General features: G+C 44.4%; 1 protein-coding gene across 2 annotated transcripts in view; it reads right to left on the bottom strand.

Annotated features, from left to right (window-relative positions):
* The window catches only part of XPNPEP1 (X-prolyl aminopeptidase 1), a 65957-nt gene extending 50946 nt beyond the window's left edge, over nucleotides 1-15011 (bottom strand). Inside the window, exon 1 of one of the 2 annotated variants that reach the window (XM_062213981.1) lies at nucleotides 14902-15011. In XM_062213981.1, coding sequence (XP_062069965.1) covers nucleotides 14902-14933 — 32 coding nt within the window. In that variant the 5' untranslated portion in view covers nucleotides 14934-15011. The remainder of the gene's footprint in view (nucleotides 1-14901) is intronic. The other variant, XM_062213983.1, reaches the window with a different exon arrangement.
* Nucleotides 15012-15729: the final 718 nt, after the last annotated feature.

Genomic DNA, 15729 nt, shown 5'->3' with positions numbered 1-15729 from the left:
CTTTATTTATGAGAATGTGTCCTGGTATGTACACACTTAACTGTCACTGTTATTTGCTTCTGATATTAATTTTCACAACAATTTCTTAGCCAGAAGATATGCACACAAGTTTCCTGTCCCCCATATGGGAATAGTATAATGCCATGGACCTCAGACAAGAAGCCCTCGATCTCGGTCTGATAGCTTTCCCAGGCTCAGCTTACTCATGTACCATTCAGGTTTTAAAGACCGTCAATTCCTGACGCATGAGGATTCCCTTTCTTTCAAGTTCATTTGGTCAACAAATATTCATTGAGAATCTTCCATAATCAATACCCTAATATAAAAACCAAAGTGAACAAAATAGACAACAATCCTGACTTCAAGAAGTGTACATGGGGTAGGGTGGGAAGGTAGGAGAAAAATAGAAAAAAAGAAGCAACAGACACAAAACAAGTATCCAATCAGTTAATTCGTATACATTCTATGAAAACAGGCAGAGCACAGGAAAATGAAGAAAGTGTCAGGGAGGTAACGTTATTTCATATGGAATAACCAAAGAAGGCCTCTCTGATAACAGATGACATTTGTCAGAGACCTAAAAAAAGTGGGGGTGGAAGACATGTGATTTTCTAGAATACTCCAGAAAAGAACAAAAAGCACAAAGGCCTATACAAGGATTTGTGCTGGGGGAGGGGGATGTAAGTGGTAGAAGATAAGGTCAAACAGGCATCAGAGAACCCACTGTAGGTCACTGAAAGGATTTCAATTTTACTCAGCAATGAACTTAAAGGTAACTAATTAAACCTTAACCACATTTTTTGTGTGTTGGCAGAAGCGGAGAGATCCACATTACCTCAATCTATCACATGGCCAAAAGCAAGACAGATATTTTCACCAAGCACTCCAGGCCTGCTCTCATATGGCAGCTATTTTAGCATCTCCAGACAGAATGAGATGTTCTTCAGTGGAGGAACCACATATTCCTTCATAAAAAGTAAGACACCCCTCTATCTTTGATAAAAAACAAATATAATCAACAAAATTACAGCAAAATGAATCTACCAACAATATAAAAAGGATCACACCCCATTACCATGTAAGCTTTATTCTAAGAATACAAGGTTGGTTCAACATATGAAAATCAAGTAATGTAATATAGCATATAAATAAAGAACAAAAAACACATGATCATTTCAACAGACATAGCAAAAGCATGTGAAAAAATCCAACGCCCCTTCAACAAACTAGAAGAGAAATTCTTCAACCTGACAAATGGTTATTATAAAAGCCATAACCAACATCATCCTTAATGTTGAAAGACTAAGTGTTTTCTCCTAAAATCCGTAAGACAAGAATGTCAGCTCTCATCACCTCCATTCAACACTGTACTGAAGGTTATATCCAGGACAAAAAGGCAAGAAAACGAAACAAAAGAATCTAGATTAGAAAATAAGTGGAACTATCTCTATTTGCAAATGACATTTATCTTGAATACAAAAAACATCCTAGGGACTGGCACTGTGGAGCAGCGGGTTAACACCCTGGCCTGAAGAGCCGGCATGCCATATGGGCACTGGTTCTAGTCCCAGCTGCTCCTCTTCCAATCCAGCTCTCTGCTATGGTCTGGGACAGCAGTGGAAGACGGCCCAAGTCCTTGAGTCCCTGTGCCCACGTGGGAGACCTGGAAGAAGCTCCTGGGTCCTGGCTTCAGATCGGCGCAGCTCCAGCTGTTGTAGTCATCTGGGTAGTGAACCAGCTGATGGAAAACCTTTCTCTCTGTCTCTACCTCTCTCTGTAACTCTTTCAAATAAATAAAATAAATCTTAAAAAAAAAAAAAATCCTAAAGAATCCATATGAGGGAAATAGGGAGGGAGCTTACTGCTCTAGTCTAGGGGAAGATAGTTTTTAAAAACTGGAGAGAGTGCAATCTCAGGGAAGAGTTAGGGAGAAAACTCCAGAGGAAACTCCATGCAAATAGAGGAATACTGTGGAACTACAGGAAGGGTGGGGATGTGCACAACTCAGGACCCCAGCAGCCAAGAGCCCCAGCACTAGCCTTGGAGAGTGAGATGAGACCAGTCTGCAGCAGCCCAAGCCACTGGAGATAAAGCTGAGCGTAGGAGCCTTGCATGAGGCTAGCTAGGAGCACTGTGGGATACAGCGTACCTGCCATCCTACAAGGAAAAAATGGGGGGCACGTTTCTCTCTCTCTAGACGCCAGGCACCAGCATCCCATAACCAGCCAAGAGAGGGCAGGCACCATATAAGATATAGGGAACAACTGTGCCAACTTTTGTCTGCTCAATGAGCAACCAGCCGAGAGGAGACACAGTGAGTCTAACTGGGAGAATTGACAGGGGGTTTGGGTGCTAGTAACTTTTGAAGCCTTGTGTGCTGGGACTGAAAACATTGTGGCTGCTTGGAAGGGTGCAGGGTGTAGCTGGGACTTTGGGCAGTCATTGTGGGAAGCTCCACATGCTTGGGACTCCCTGATTCCCTGGTGAGGGTCATTGTTGCGGGATCCGTGCTCACACTGAGGGCTGCACAGATCCTTTGTGTGGTTCTTATGACAATTAGAATGAATACTGTACCTACCGGGACTAGCACCCAGGCATTAGTCTCCTAAGAGGAGAGGAGGTGAGTGTGAGACTATGCCAATACAGTTGATCAAACCTCTCCTCTGACTGAAAAAAAGAGATTTACCATGCCCAACTTGGGCATCACCATGGATACTCCCTTCACCCTGTGGCACTGAACAGAGCTCCTTGGCCACAACCAGCACACACCTCGGGATATCCACAGAAAGAGCAAATACTCCACTATGCCACAGAGGCATAGACCAAAGATAAAAGCCATCACATGGGGAGAAAAAAATATACCTCCACAAATGCCTAAAAATAAACGCAGCAATTCAAGAAACAAGAATGAGGAAGACAACATGACGCCCCCAAAGGAACACAACAAAACTTCAATGCTAGAATGTGAAGATGAAGAGATTTTTTAAAAAGCCAGAAAGAGAATGCAAAAAATTGACCATAGGATTACTTAGTAATAATCAGAAGCAAATCCAAATTAAAGAAATCTATACATGACATGAATGAAAATTTTTCCCATGAAATTGAGATTTTAAAGAGAAATCACAATGAAATACTAGAAATGAAGAATTCAATAGATCAAATAAAAATGTGGTACAGCAGACTCATAGAATGGCAAATGCCCAAAACAGCACTCCTGCCTCAGAATCAACCCTTGGGACATTCGGATCTGGCTAAAAGGTCCATGAGAGTCTCACAGGCATGGAAAGCCATGACACAGTGGCAAAAAACAATCTAAATGAAAGACCCTGGTTAACAAGACCCCAGCAGAAGGAACAGGCCATCAAGGAGAGAGGCGCCTTTCTCTGAAGGGAGGAAGGAACCTCCACTGTGATAGGGCACTGTGATAGTTCAGAGTCGGTGAACTCAAGGGACTGCCATAGCCTAGACAGCTCATAGCAAGAGTCTCGGGTGATTGCTGACGTCATAAATAAGAGTGCCAATTGTTAAATCAACAACGGGAGTAACTGGGCACAGGCTCCCCACGTAGGATTTCTGTCCTTAATGTGTTTTACTATGAAACTTAAAAACACTACTAGTCGAACAATACCCTATACCTTGTGCGGTTGTGTGAATGCAGCCTGTTGAAATCCTTGCTTAGTATATACTAAGTTGATCTTCAGTATATGAAGGTAATTGAAAATGAAACTCGATAAAGGGTGGGATGGGAGAGGGAGAGGGGAGGGCCACGGGAGGGAGGGAGGTTCGGGGGGAAGCCACAACAATACAAAAGTTGCACTTTGTAAATTCACATTTATGAAATAAAAATTTAAAAAAATAAATAAATAAAAATAATTAAAAAAATAAAAATAAAAATGTGGTGAAAAGCTGTAAAAACAGACTTGGTGAGGCAGAAGAAAGAATATACAAGGTTAGAAGACAAATATCTAGCCGGCACCACGGCTCAATAGGCTAATCCTCCGCCTTGCGGCGCCAGCACACCAGGTTCTAGTCCCGGTCGGGGCACTGGATTCTGTCCTGGTTGCCCCTCTTCCAAGACAGCTCTCTGCTGTGGCCCAGGAGTGCAGTGGAGGATGGCCCAAGTGCTTGGGACCTGCACCCCATGGGAGACCAGGAGAAGCACCTGGCTCCTGCCTTTGGATCAGCGCGGTGCACTGGCTGCGGCGGCCATTGGAGGGTGAACCAACGGCAAAGGAGGACCTTTCTCTCTGTTTCTCTCTCTCACTGTCCACTCTGCCTGCCAAAAAAAAAAATTTAAAAATAAGCAAAAAAAAAAAAAAAAGAAGAAGAAGACAAATATCTGAAAATTTTACAGACAGAAAAAAAAAAAAGAGAAATTAGAAAACTAGGGGCAAGCATCATCGCATAGAGGGTAAAGCTGCCACCTGCAGTGCCGGCATCCCATACGGGCAGCAGTTCAAGTCCCAGCTGCTCAACTTCCAATCCAGCTCTCTGCTATGGCCTTGGAAAGCAGTGGAAGATGGCCCTAGTCCTTGGGCTCCTGCACCCATATGAGGGACCCAAAAGAAGCTCCTGGCTCCTGGCTTCAGATCGCCTCAGTTCCAGCCACTGCAGCCATTTGAGGAGTGAACCAACAGATGGAAGACCTCTCTCTTCTCTCTCTCTGCCTCTCTGTAACACTGCCTTTCAAATAAAATAATTTAAAAAAAAAAAAGAAATTAGCAAACTGAAAAACAATGTTGGAGATTTAGGGGATACTATCAAATGACCCAACATGTAAGTTTTAGGAGTTTCTGAAGGTGTGGAAAGAGAGGACAGATTAGAAGGCCTTTTAAGTGAAATAATTACAGAAAAGGTCCCTAATTTGGAGAAAGAAAGGGACGTCCAAGTACAGGAAGCACATAGAACTCCTAATAGACATGATCAGAAAAGATCTTCACCATGACACATTGTAATCAAACTCTCCACAATAAAACATAAAGAGAAGATTCTAAAATGTGCACGAGAGAAATGCCAGATTACTTTCAGAGGCTCTCCAATTAAAGCAACTGACTTTTTTTTTTAAAGATTTATTAGATTTATTTATTTATTTGAAAGTCAGTTATACAGTGAAAGAGAAGGAGAGGCAGAGAGAGAGAGAGAGAGAGAGAGAGAAGTCTTCCATCCGCTGATTCATTCCCCAATTGGCTCTAACAGATGGAGCTGCGCCAATCCGAAGCCAGGAGCCAGGAGCTTTTTCCAGGTCTCCCATGCAGGTGCAGGGGCCCAAGAACTTGGGCCATCTTCTACTGCTTTCCCAGGCCATAGCAGAGAGCAGATGGAAGACCTCTCTCTCTCTGCTTCTCCTTCTCTCTGTGTAACTCTTTCAAATAAATAAATAAATCTTTTTTAAAAAATCAACATGCAAAAATCAACAGCCTTTGTATACACAGACGATGTCACGGCTGAGAAAGAACTTTTAAGATCAGTACCATTAACAATAGCTCCAGAAAAAAATCAAATACCTTGGTATAAATTTAACCAAGGATGTCAAAGATCTTTACTATGAAAATTACAAAACCTTAAAGAAAAAGATAGAAGATGACACTAAGAAATGGAAAAATCTTCCATGTTCATGGATTGGAAGACACAACATCATCAAAATGTCCATATCACCAAAAGCAATTTACAGAATCAGTGCAATCCCAATCAAAATATCAATGACATTCTTTGCAGATCTAGAGAAAACTATGCTGAATTTAATATGGAAACACAAGAAACCCCAAGAGTTAAAGCAATTTTATACAACAAAAACAAAGCTGGAAGCATCACAATGCCTGATTTCAAGACATACTACAGGGCAGTCATAACAAAAACAGCCTGGTACTGGCACAAAAACAAAAGTATAGACCAATGGAACAGAATAGAAAACTCCAGAAATCAATCCATGCATTTACATCCAACTTATCTTTAATAAAGGAGCTGAAACCAATCCATGGAACAGGGACATTCCCTTTAACAAATGGCGCTGGAAAAACTGGATCTCCCAGTGCAAAAGTATGAAATTAGACCCTTACCTTACATCCTACACAAAAAATCCACTTAACATGGATCAAAGACCTAAATCTATGACCAGATACCATTAAATTACTAGAGAACGTGGCGGAAACTCTACAAGACATTGGCATAGGTAAAGACTTTTTGGAAAAGATCCCAATCAAAGCCAAAACTGACAAATGGGATTTCATAAAATTGAGAAGCTTCTGCACTGCAAAAGAAAAACTCAGTAAAATCAAGAGGTAGCCAATAGAATGGGAGAAAATATTTGCAAACTGTGGAACTGATAAAGGATTAACATCCAGAATATATAAAGAGCTCAAGAAATTCAACAACAAAACAAGCAACCCAGGCATTTTTCAACAGAGAAAATTTAAACAGCCAACAGACACTTGCAAAAATGCTCAGGATCATTAGCCATCAGGGAAATGTAAATCAAAACCACAATGAGGTTTCACCTCATCCTCATCAGAATGGCTTTCATACAGAAATCAACAAACAACAAATGCTGGTGAGGATGTAGGGGAAAAAAAGTAACCCTTATCCACTGTTGGTGGGAATGTAAACTGGTACAGGCACTGTGGAAGACAGTTTGGAGATACCTCAGAAATCTAAATATAGACCTACCATATGATCCAGCCATCCCACTCCTGGGAACTTACCCAAAGAAAATGAAATCAGCATATGAAAGATGTATCTGTACTCCCATGTTTACTGCAGCTCAATTCACAATAGCTAAGATATAGAACCAACCCAAATGCCCATCAACTGAAGACTGGATAAAGAAATTGTGGGATATGTACACCATGGAATACTACACAGCAGTTAAAAAAAAAAAAAAACCGAAATCCTGTCATTTACAACAAAATGGATAAAACTGGAAAACATCATATTTAGTGGAATAAGCCAGTCCCAAAAAGACAAATACAGATATTCTCCCTGATCTGTGATAATAAAGCACCTAAAAGGTCATCTATGGACATGAAATTGGCACTTTGAGATGCAATGACTTTGAACAGCCCTTGTCTCTACTGTTGAGGAACAGGGTTTTTTTTTTCCCTATACTATTTGTTGAATTACTTACTTAGTATAAAGTTAATCATATGTGCATAAAGTTAATTGAAAATAGATTATAGTAAAATATAAGAATGGGAATAGGAGAGGGAGGAGGAAGAAGGGTGGGAGGGCAGGTATGGTGGGAAGAATCACTATGTTCCTAAAGTTGTACTTATAAAATACATGAAGTTTGTATTCCTTAAATAAAAGGTTTCTGGGGAACAAAAAAAAAAAAAAAAAAAAAAAGAACCCATATTTAAAAAAAAAAAAAAACCTAGAACTAAAAAAATGAGTTCAAAATGCAGCATACAAAATCAATATATGAAAATCAATTATTTCTGTGTCCTTTCAATTAACAATCCAGAAATGAATAAGAAAAGCCCACATAAAATAGCATTAAAAGTACTAAAATATCTAGGAATAAGTTTAGCAAAAGTGCAAAAAAATATATATACTGTGAAAACTGCAAGAGACTGTTGAAGAAAATTAGAAAAGACCTAAATAAATGGAAAGATGGTCCATATTCATGGATTGGAAGTTTTAATATTGTCAAGATTTCAATATTCCTCAAACTGATCAAAATTCCAACTGGTTTATATGCATAAATTGACAGTAGATCCTAAAACTCATTTGAAAAGCAAGGGACAGGGGCCAGCACTGTGGCACAGCAGGTAAAGCCACACGCCAACACCCCATATGGGCACTGGTTGAAGTCCCAGCTGCTCCATTTCTGATCCAGTTCCTTGATAATGTGCCTGTGAAAGTCCCAGATAAAGCTCCTAGCTCCTGGTTTCTGCATGGCCCAGCCCTGGCCATTGCAGCCATTTGGAAAGTGAACCAGCAGATAGAAGACCTCTCTCTCTCTCTCTCTCTCTCACTCCCCTCGCCCATTTCTCTCTCTTTCTCTCTCTCTCTCTCCCCCTCCCTCTTTCTCTCTCTCTCTGCTTCTGACTGTCCTTCTATGTAACTCTGATAAATAAATTTTAAAAAAAGAAAGAAATTCAAGAGACAGGGAATAGCTAAGCTTGAAAAAAAATTCACTCTTCCTGATTCCAAAGTTAAATACAAAACTACAGTAATGAAGACACTATGGTAACTGGCAGTTTCCGGCCAATACAGACCCCAGGAGGTACTGGTGATGACTCCAATAATGAATTCCTGCTATCCATGTGGGAAACAGGGATTGAGTTCCCAGTTCTCAACTGTAGCCACAACTAGGAGCGACTGCAGGCACTTAGGTAGTGAAGCAGCAGATGCGGGGGCAGGGAGTCATATATGCTCTCTCGCTCTCTCACTTCCCCATCCCACAAATACATATTTTTTTAAAGAGAGAGTCAAAAAATAAAGCCTCACATTTACTATTAACTGGTTACTAACAAGGATGTCAAGACCATTCAATGCAGAAAGAATAGTCTCTTCAACAAACATTGCTGGGACAACTGAATAAGCACTTGCAAAATAATGAAGTTTGGTACACCTCACACCATTTACAAAAATTAACTCAAAATGGATCACAGACATAAATATAAGAGCTAAGTTATAAAACTCTTAAGAGAAAATGTAGGGGCCAGCACCATGGCACAGCAGGTTAAAGCCCTGGCCTGAAGCACAGGCATCCCATATGGGCGCCAATTCTAGTCCCAGCTGCTCTTCTTCCAATCCAGCTCTGTTATGGCCTGGGAAAGCAGTAGAAGATAGCCCAAGTGCTTGGGCCCCTGCACCCATGCGGGAGACCCAGAAGAAGCTCCTGGCTCCTGGCTTCAGATCAGCTCAACTCCAGCCATTTGCGGCCACCTGGGGAGTGAACCAGAGGATGAAAGATTCCTCTTTGTCTCTACCTCTCTCTGTAACTCTTTCAAATAAATAAAACAAATCTTAAAAAAAAAAAAAAAAAAAGAAGAAGATGGCCCAAGTCGTTGGACCCCTGCACTCGCATGAGAGACTCAGAAGAAGCTCCAGGTTCCTGGCTTCGGATCAGTCCAACTCCAGCCATTGCAGCCACTTGGAGAGTGAACCAGTGGATAGAAGACTTTCTCTCTCTCTCTCTCTTTCTCCCTCTCTCCCTCTCTCCCTCTCTCCCTCTCTCCCTCCCTCTCTCTCTGCCTTTCAAATAAATAAATCTTTTTTAAAAAGAGAGAGAGAGAGAAAATATAGGCCTAAATATGCTTGACCTTATATTGAGCAATGATACAATATCAAAAGCAGAAAAAAAAAAAAAAGAAAAATAGATACACTGCACCTCATCAAAATTAAAAGCTATTTCAAAGGATACCATCAAGAAATTAGAAGGAGTTGGCTCTGTGCGTGCGAGGCAGGTAAAGCCACTGCCTCTGGCATCTGCATCCCATATGCACACCCGTTCGAGTCCCAGCTGCTCCACTTCTGATCCAGTTCCCTGCTGATACACCCAGGAAAGCATGGGAAGTCCTCGGGTCCATGCACCACATGGGAGACCCAGAAGAGCTCCTGGCTTCGGATCTGCTCAGCTCCAGCTGTTGTAGCCATTTGGGAAGTGAACCAGTAGATGGAAGATCTATTTCTCTCTGTCTCTCTCTCTCTCTCTCTTTCTCTGTAACTCTGCCTTTCAAATAAATAAATAAATCTTCCAAAAAAAAAAAAAAAGGAAGAAGGAAGGCAGAAAAGACAACCCACAACCTACAGAATGGGAGAAAATATTTGAAGTCAGCATCTAGAATTTATAAAAAATTGTTACAACAACAACAAAAAGATAACCCAGTTTTTAAATGGAGAAAATATTTGAATAGATATTCTTCAATAAAGATATATAAATGGTGAAGAAGCACATGAAAAAATGCAAACACCATTAATCATGGGGGAAATGTAAATCAAAACCACAATGATTCACATCCACTAGGAAGGGTATAATCTAAAAGACAGACAATAACAAGTATGGGTGAGGATGTGGAAAAACTAAAACCCACAGACATTGTTGGTGGGAATATAAAATGTAGGGGTTTTGGAAAACCATCTGAAATACACAGAGTTACCACATAACTGAAGCTAAGTATATATTCCTAGACATGCACTCAATAGAATTAAAAATGAATAACTTCATAAAAACTTGTACACAAAAGTTTATAGCTATAATAGCCAAAAAATGAATCAACCTAAGTGTCCATCAACTCATCAACTGATGAATGGATAAATGAAAGTATTCTATCCATCTAATGGAATATTATTTGGCAATTTTAAAAATCATACCTACTGTGGTATATTAGGTTAAGCTTCTGCAGTGCCAGCATCCCATCTGGGGGCCAGTTTGTGTCCTGGCCACATCACAATCCAGCTCCCTGCTAATGACCCTGGAAAAGCAGTGGAAGATGACCCAAATACTTAAGCCCCTGCATAGGAGACCTGGATAGAGACCTGGATGAAGCTCCCGGCTCCTGGCTTTGGCCTGGCCCAGCTCCAGGCATTGTGACCATTTGGGGAGTGAACCTGTGAATGGAAGATCTCTCTCTCTCTCTACCCCCCTTTTCTCTGCCTTTCAAATAAATATTTTTAAAGAAGAAGACCTCTGTCACTTTCAAATAAATAAATCTATAAAAGCAGCAACAGCAGCCACAGTCCCAAGGAAGCCCAGAGGCTCTGCCCCACCACCCTTAGAGGGACAGAAGGGGCTGGGCAGTGGGACAGCCTCACCATGCAGCCACCTACAACATACATGAACCTTGATACTATGCTAAGGAAACAAAGTCTGTCACAGAAAGACTACATAGTGCATGATTCCATTTATATAAAATGACTCAAAGAGGCAAATCTTTGGAGACAACAAGTAGACTAGTGGTTCCCAAGGGTTAGTATGGGGCTAATGAAAATAAGGAGGGATTGATAATGGGTACAAGATTTCTTTTAGGGAGGCCGGCGCCACAGCTCACTAGGCTAATCCTCTGCCTGTGGCGCCAGCACCCCGGGTTCTAGTCTCGGTCGGGGCACTGGATTCTGTCCCGGTTGCTCCTCTTCCAGTCCAGCTCTCTGCTGTGGCCTAGGAAGGCAGTGGAGGATGGCCCAAGTGCGTGGACCCTGCACCTGCATGGGAGACCAGGAGGAAGCACCTGGCTCCTGGCTTCGGATCAGCGCAGCATGCCAGCCGTAGCACATCGGCTATAGTGGCCATTTTGAGGAGTAAATCAACAGATAGGAAGACCTTTCTCTCTGTCTCTCTCTCTCTAACTCTGCCTGTCAAAAAAAAAAAAAAAAAAGATTTCTTTTAGGGGTGATGAACATATTCTAAAATTGTGGTGATGGTTGTCCAACTCAGTGAATTAATTTTTAACTATACATTTCAATAGATGGAATGTATGATAATGAATTATATCTCAAAAACACCACTACAAATTTTACAAAGATGCCTCTTTTTCTTTTGTAAAGATTTATTTATATATTTATTTATTTGAAAGGCAGAGTAACAAAAAAAAAAAAGAGAGAGAGAGAGAGAGAGATATCTTCAATCTACTAGTTCACTCCCTAAATGGCCCTAATAGCCAGGCTGGGCCAAGCCAAAGCCAGGAACTCCATCTGGGTCTCCCACATGGTGGCAGGAACTGAAGCACTTGAGTCACACATTAGCAGGAAGTTGGATCAGAAGTGGAGGAGCCAGGACTTAAACCAGCACTCTGATATCGGATGACAGCATCCTAAGTAATAGCTTTACCTCCTACACCACAGGACTTCCCTAACAGACCTCTTTTTCTTATATAAGAATACAAATTACATTCTCATTCAACTTCCCATGACTTCATAGAGAGTTGACATCATGAGTCAAGGAAGTCAACTTTTCTGTATTATACATGTATAAAGCTAACTGGACCCAATAACTGGATTAGACACATAGGACTAGGCAGAGCAGTCCTATTCATTCACCTGACAAAAGAAATAAAGAGAACTTTCCATAGCCCATTCACGTTTGTACCTACAAAGTGAAGATCAGAAATCAGTTCTGCCAGGTGGGTTCAAGCTCTCTCTGTGACCACCACCACCACCCCCACCTCTCTGTCAAGATCACAAGAGCCATAAAAGCAGATAAATTTTAATTTCCTTGCTCTTATAACCCCCTGGTCTCTGTAGTGTCAAACAGCCAACCTCTCCTCACTTTCTTGGACAGCTTCTGTCAAAGCAGGATTATCAATAAACGTTAAATCTACAAGAATGTACCTCAGAGACCATGTAACGCAGTTCCCTCCTCTGGACAAAGATGTTGAGAAACAGAGATCCAACGACTCACTCAACACTTCAGTGCTATTTGGTGACAGAGCTAGAACTAGAACTCAGGCCTCCCAACTTCCAGCTCAGCACTCTTCCCCTTCCTGGGACTTCTTCAGCCTATACCTTTCTCAATGTCATGATGAGCCACAAGGTGGGTAAGAGTGAAAAAAAAAAAAAAAAACCTGCACAGCATCTCCTGGTTCAATCTTTATATAAGATCATTATGGCAGAAGTACTAAAGACCATGATTTTCTTCCTCTTTGCAAAAGAAATCCCAGGAGAGCTCTGGATACCCATCTCTCTACCTCCCCCTCTACACCAGTCCATGATGAGAATCATACATGTCTATTACTCAGGACAGTGAAAAACAAAGATCAGCATGCTCATTCTACCTAGTAAGATGACACAAGGGTAAACTGGAACAAGTTCTGGGGGAGGAAGTCAGCCAAACTGTCTTGTCTACCCAGAATCCATCTCTCCTTTTTGGATAAGCACCCTGGTTTTTCCTTTGAGGCTGTCCCCTCCTTGATTTCAGTCAAAGGGGTTGGGATAAGTCTCATCCACTCACCCACTGGGTTCTGGGACCCAGGCCTGGCTAATCCATCCTTCTGGCTATAATCATTGATTCAGGAATGGACGATTATATAGAATCAAGTAAGTCAGATGGGATTCAGAACTGGGGCTTCTGCCCCAGTCATCATGAAGAGGACTCTATTTCTGCTGGGGCTGTCAGCTAAAACTGCCCCTCCTTAAGGAGAAAGTCAGCCTGAGGACAAAGCCAATGCTTAGGAAATCAGAGCCAAGAGTTGCAAAAGAGAGGCCAAGTCTGATGCCAGTGTTGGTGTTCCTGGGCTCAGTTGCGCTAGAAGTTAGCTCAACTCCACTTTACCAAGACAATTTTGAGTTCAATTCCTATCCCTGAAACTGAAAGAAATCTTCATTTCACACAGAAGGCACTCAAAATCCTACCACCAACAGAGGCACCCTCTCTCAGCCTTTCAGTGGACTCTGGTGCGAGGTAATTAGGCTGTAGCAGCTCATGCTGAAAGACATTTCTGAGGGGCCGGCACTGTGGCTCAGCAGGTTAATGCCCTGGCCTGAAGCGCCAGCATCCCATATGGGCGCCGGTTCTAGTCCCAGCTGCTCCACCAGCTCTCTGCTATGGCCTGGGAAAGCAATAGTCCTTGGGCTCCTGTACCCGCATGGGAGACCAGGAAGAAGTTCCTGGCTCCTGGCTTTGGATCAGTGCAGCTCCGGCCATTGCAGCCATCTGGGGAGTGAACCATCCTGCTTCCTGGCTTCCGAATGGCGCAGTTCTGGCTGTTGCAGCCAACTGGGGAGTGAACCATCGGATGGAAGACCTCTCTCTCTCTCTCTGTGCCTCTCTTCTCTCTGTGTAACTCTGACTTTCAAAATGAATAAGTAAATCTTTAGGAAAAAAAAAAAAAGACATTTCTGATCCTAAAATACTGTGATTCTATGAATCCAGCAAAGACTGCCTGCCCTCAAAGATGATCTCTGGGCCTACAACCTCAACTCATTATTCACTCAGCTGACCCCATGTCCAGGACTCATTTTACAAAAAGCTCCTTCCCCAAGGAGGTTTACCCCTCTTCCTATAGCCTTCCACGGGGCAAGTCCCGTTCTCTGTTCACCTCTAACACACTGCAGCAAAGCCAAGTTCAGGTGAAGGTGGGCTTGAGACCAGTCCACTCACAAACACAAGCACAGGCCATAGTCTGCCTTCAGAAGTAAGCCTGCTCAAACTGCAAAGCGAGTTCAGCCACCTCTCAACTGATTAGAGGGTGGGTGCCCCCAACCCCCGGTGAGTTGCCAGGAAGAACTTAGCTTCGGACCTCTGAATTCTGATCCTATCTCTCCATCTCTCACCTTGCTAGCTGCTCTAATAAGTATGCTCTAGTTATGGGGAGTTGGGGGGAATAACATGTTTAACGTGAGGTCAGGGGATTATCCCTCTCATTTACCTGTGCCCAGGGAGAAATTCCAGGCATATCCCTTAAGGTTATGCCAATATAGTCACTCACACAGCTTCTGAAACCTTTTGGGTGGGGAGGGCCCCGCGGCTGCCCAGCTTCAAGACAGTAACAGATCAGTCGGGCAAAATGCAGGTGTCGGTACTGTCAGGGCTGTAACTGGAGGACTGGACGCCCAGGGAGGGGCGAAGGTAGGGGGGGCTCGCACATCTCCCCAGACCCGAGGAGGAGCCAGGAGGAACCAACTTCCTGCAGTAACGGGGCCTTCCTGCGGGGCCTGGGGGCGGTGAGGGCCACCGCGCCCGGGCCGAGTACGGCAGGTCTTTGGGAACACTCGTCCCAAGGCCAGGATTGGGCTCCCCCAGCGTGCCCGAAGCTCCGCCGGAAACGAACCGGATCTCGCCTGGCTGCATGGCTCCGTCCCCCGGCTCCTACTCTCAGGGATCGGGCTAGCACCGGCCCTAGCCCCACCGCGGCCCGCCCACCGCCCCTCACTCGCTCGCCCCTGCCTTCCCGGGTGCAACACGCGCGATCGGGCAGGGTGGCCGCACACAGCGCGGGCGCCGGCTCCCCGGCAGAGTCCCCTCACCTTACTCGCGGTGCCTTTCTGGAGGCTGCCATTCGGCAGTGACGTGCCCCGGCCCACGTCAGGGGAGCGCAGACCAGCTGATCACCCGCGGCAGGGCAGGAGGGAGGGCGCCGCGCGCCAAGGCCGGCCGCCCGCGCGCCACGCCGACCACGCCCCCCTCTGTGGCGTGCGCTCGCGTTGGCCCCGCCCACCCTCAGGCCCCGCCCGCCGGCCGCCCGCCGCGGGTCCGGGCTTCGCTGAGGCGCCGCGAGGCTGTGAGGCCTGGGGCTGGACCCGTGTTCCACGCATGCGGGCGTTGCCTGTCTCCCGGCCACGCGTTGGGGAGAGGACGCCGTGCCGCAGCGCGCCGTTTCGTGTCTTCATGTTTCTCGCCATTCCCCTCACAAGAAAGAGAGCGGCGTCGGCAGCTGGAGGGGTTGCGGTGCCCAGGATGTGTCGGCCTTTATGAGGGCCGAGAGGAGGGGCGCGCGGCCGCTTCAGGAGGCGCCTCCACGGGGTCGTCGAGGCTTTGGAGCAGGGTTCCAGGTCCTGCGACTCAGGAGACGACCCCAAAATTATTTCTCCGGCTTGAAAATCCAGATAGCGAGTGGACCCCCCCTCAACCCCAGCGTGCCCAAGTGGAGCTCCTGGTCAAATGCACCGAAAGAAAATGAAACCGTTCTCTCCCAAGCAATGGCTAGCTCCATTCTTCGTGACCAAAAACCTTGGCGTCATCCCCGCCTCTTTCACATCATCCTATCGGTTGTGACTTCACATCTGATCCCGAATCTGCCCACTCTGGTCCCCTTCACTTGCCACCCCTCTGGTGTGCACCACCTGTGGGATTGC

Source organism: Lepus europaeus, chromosome 17, assembly GCF_033115175.1.
Source record: "Lepus europaeus isolate LE1 chromosome 17, mLepTim1.pri, whole genome shotgun sequence".
In the NCBI taxonomy this organism is placed as follows: domain Eukaryota; kingdom Metazoa; phylum Chordata; class Mammalia; order Lagomorpha; family Leporidae; genus Lepus; species Lepus europaeus.
Note: the sequence above shows the minus strand (reverse complement) of the source record. Positions and strands in the feature narration are given on the sequence as shown.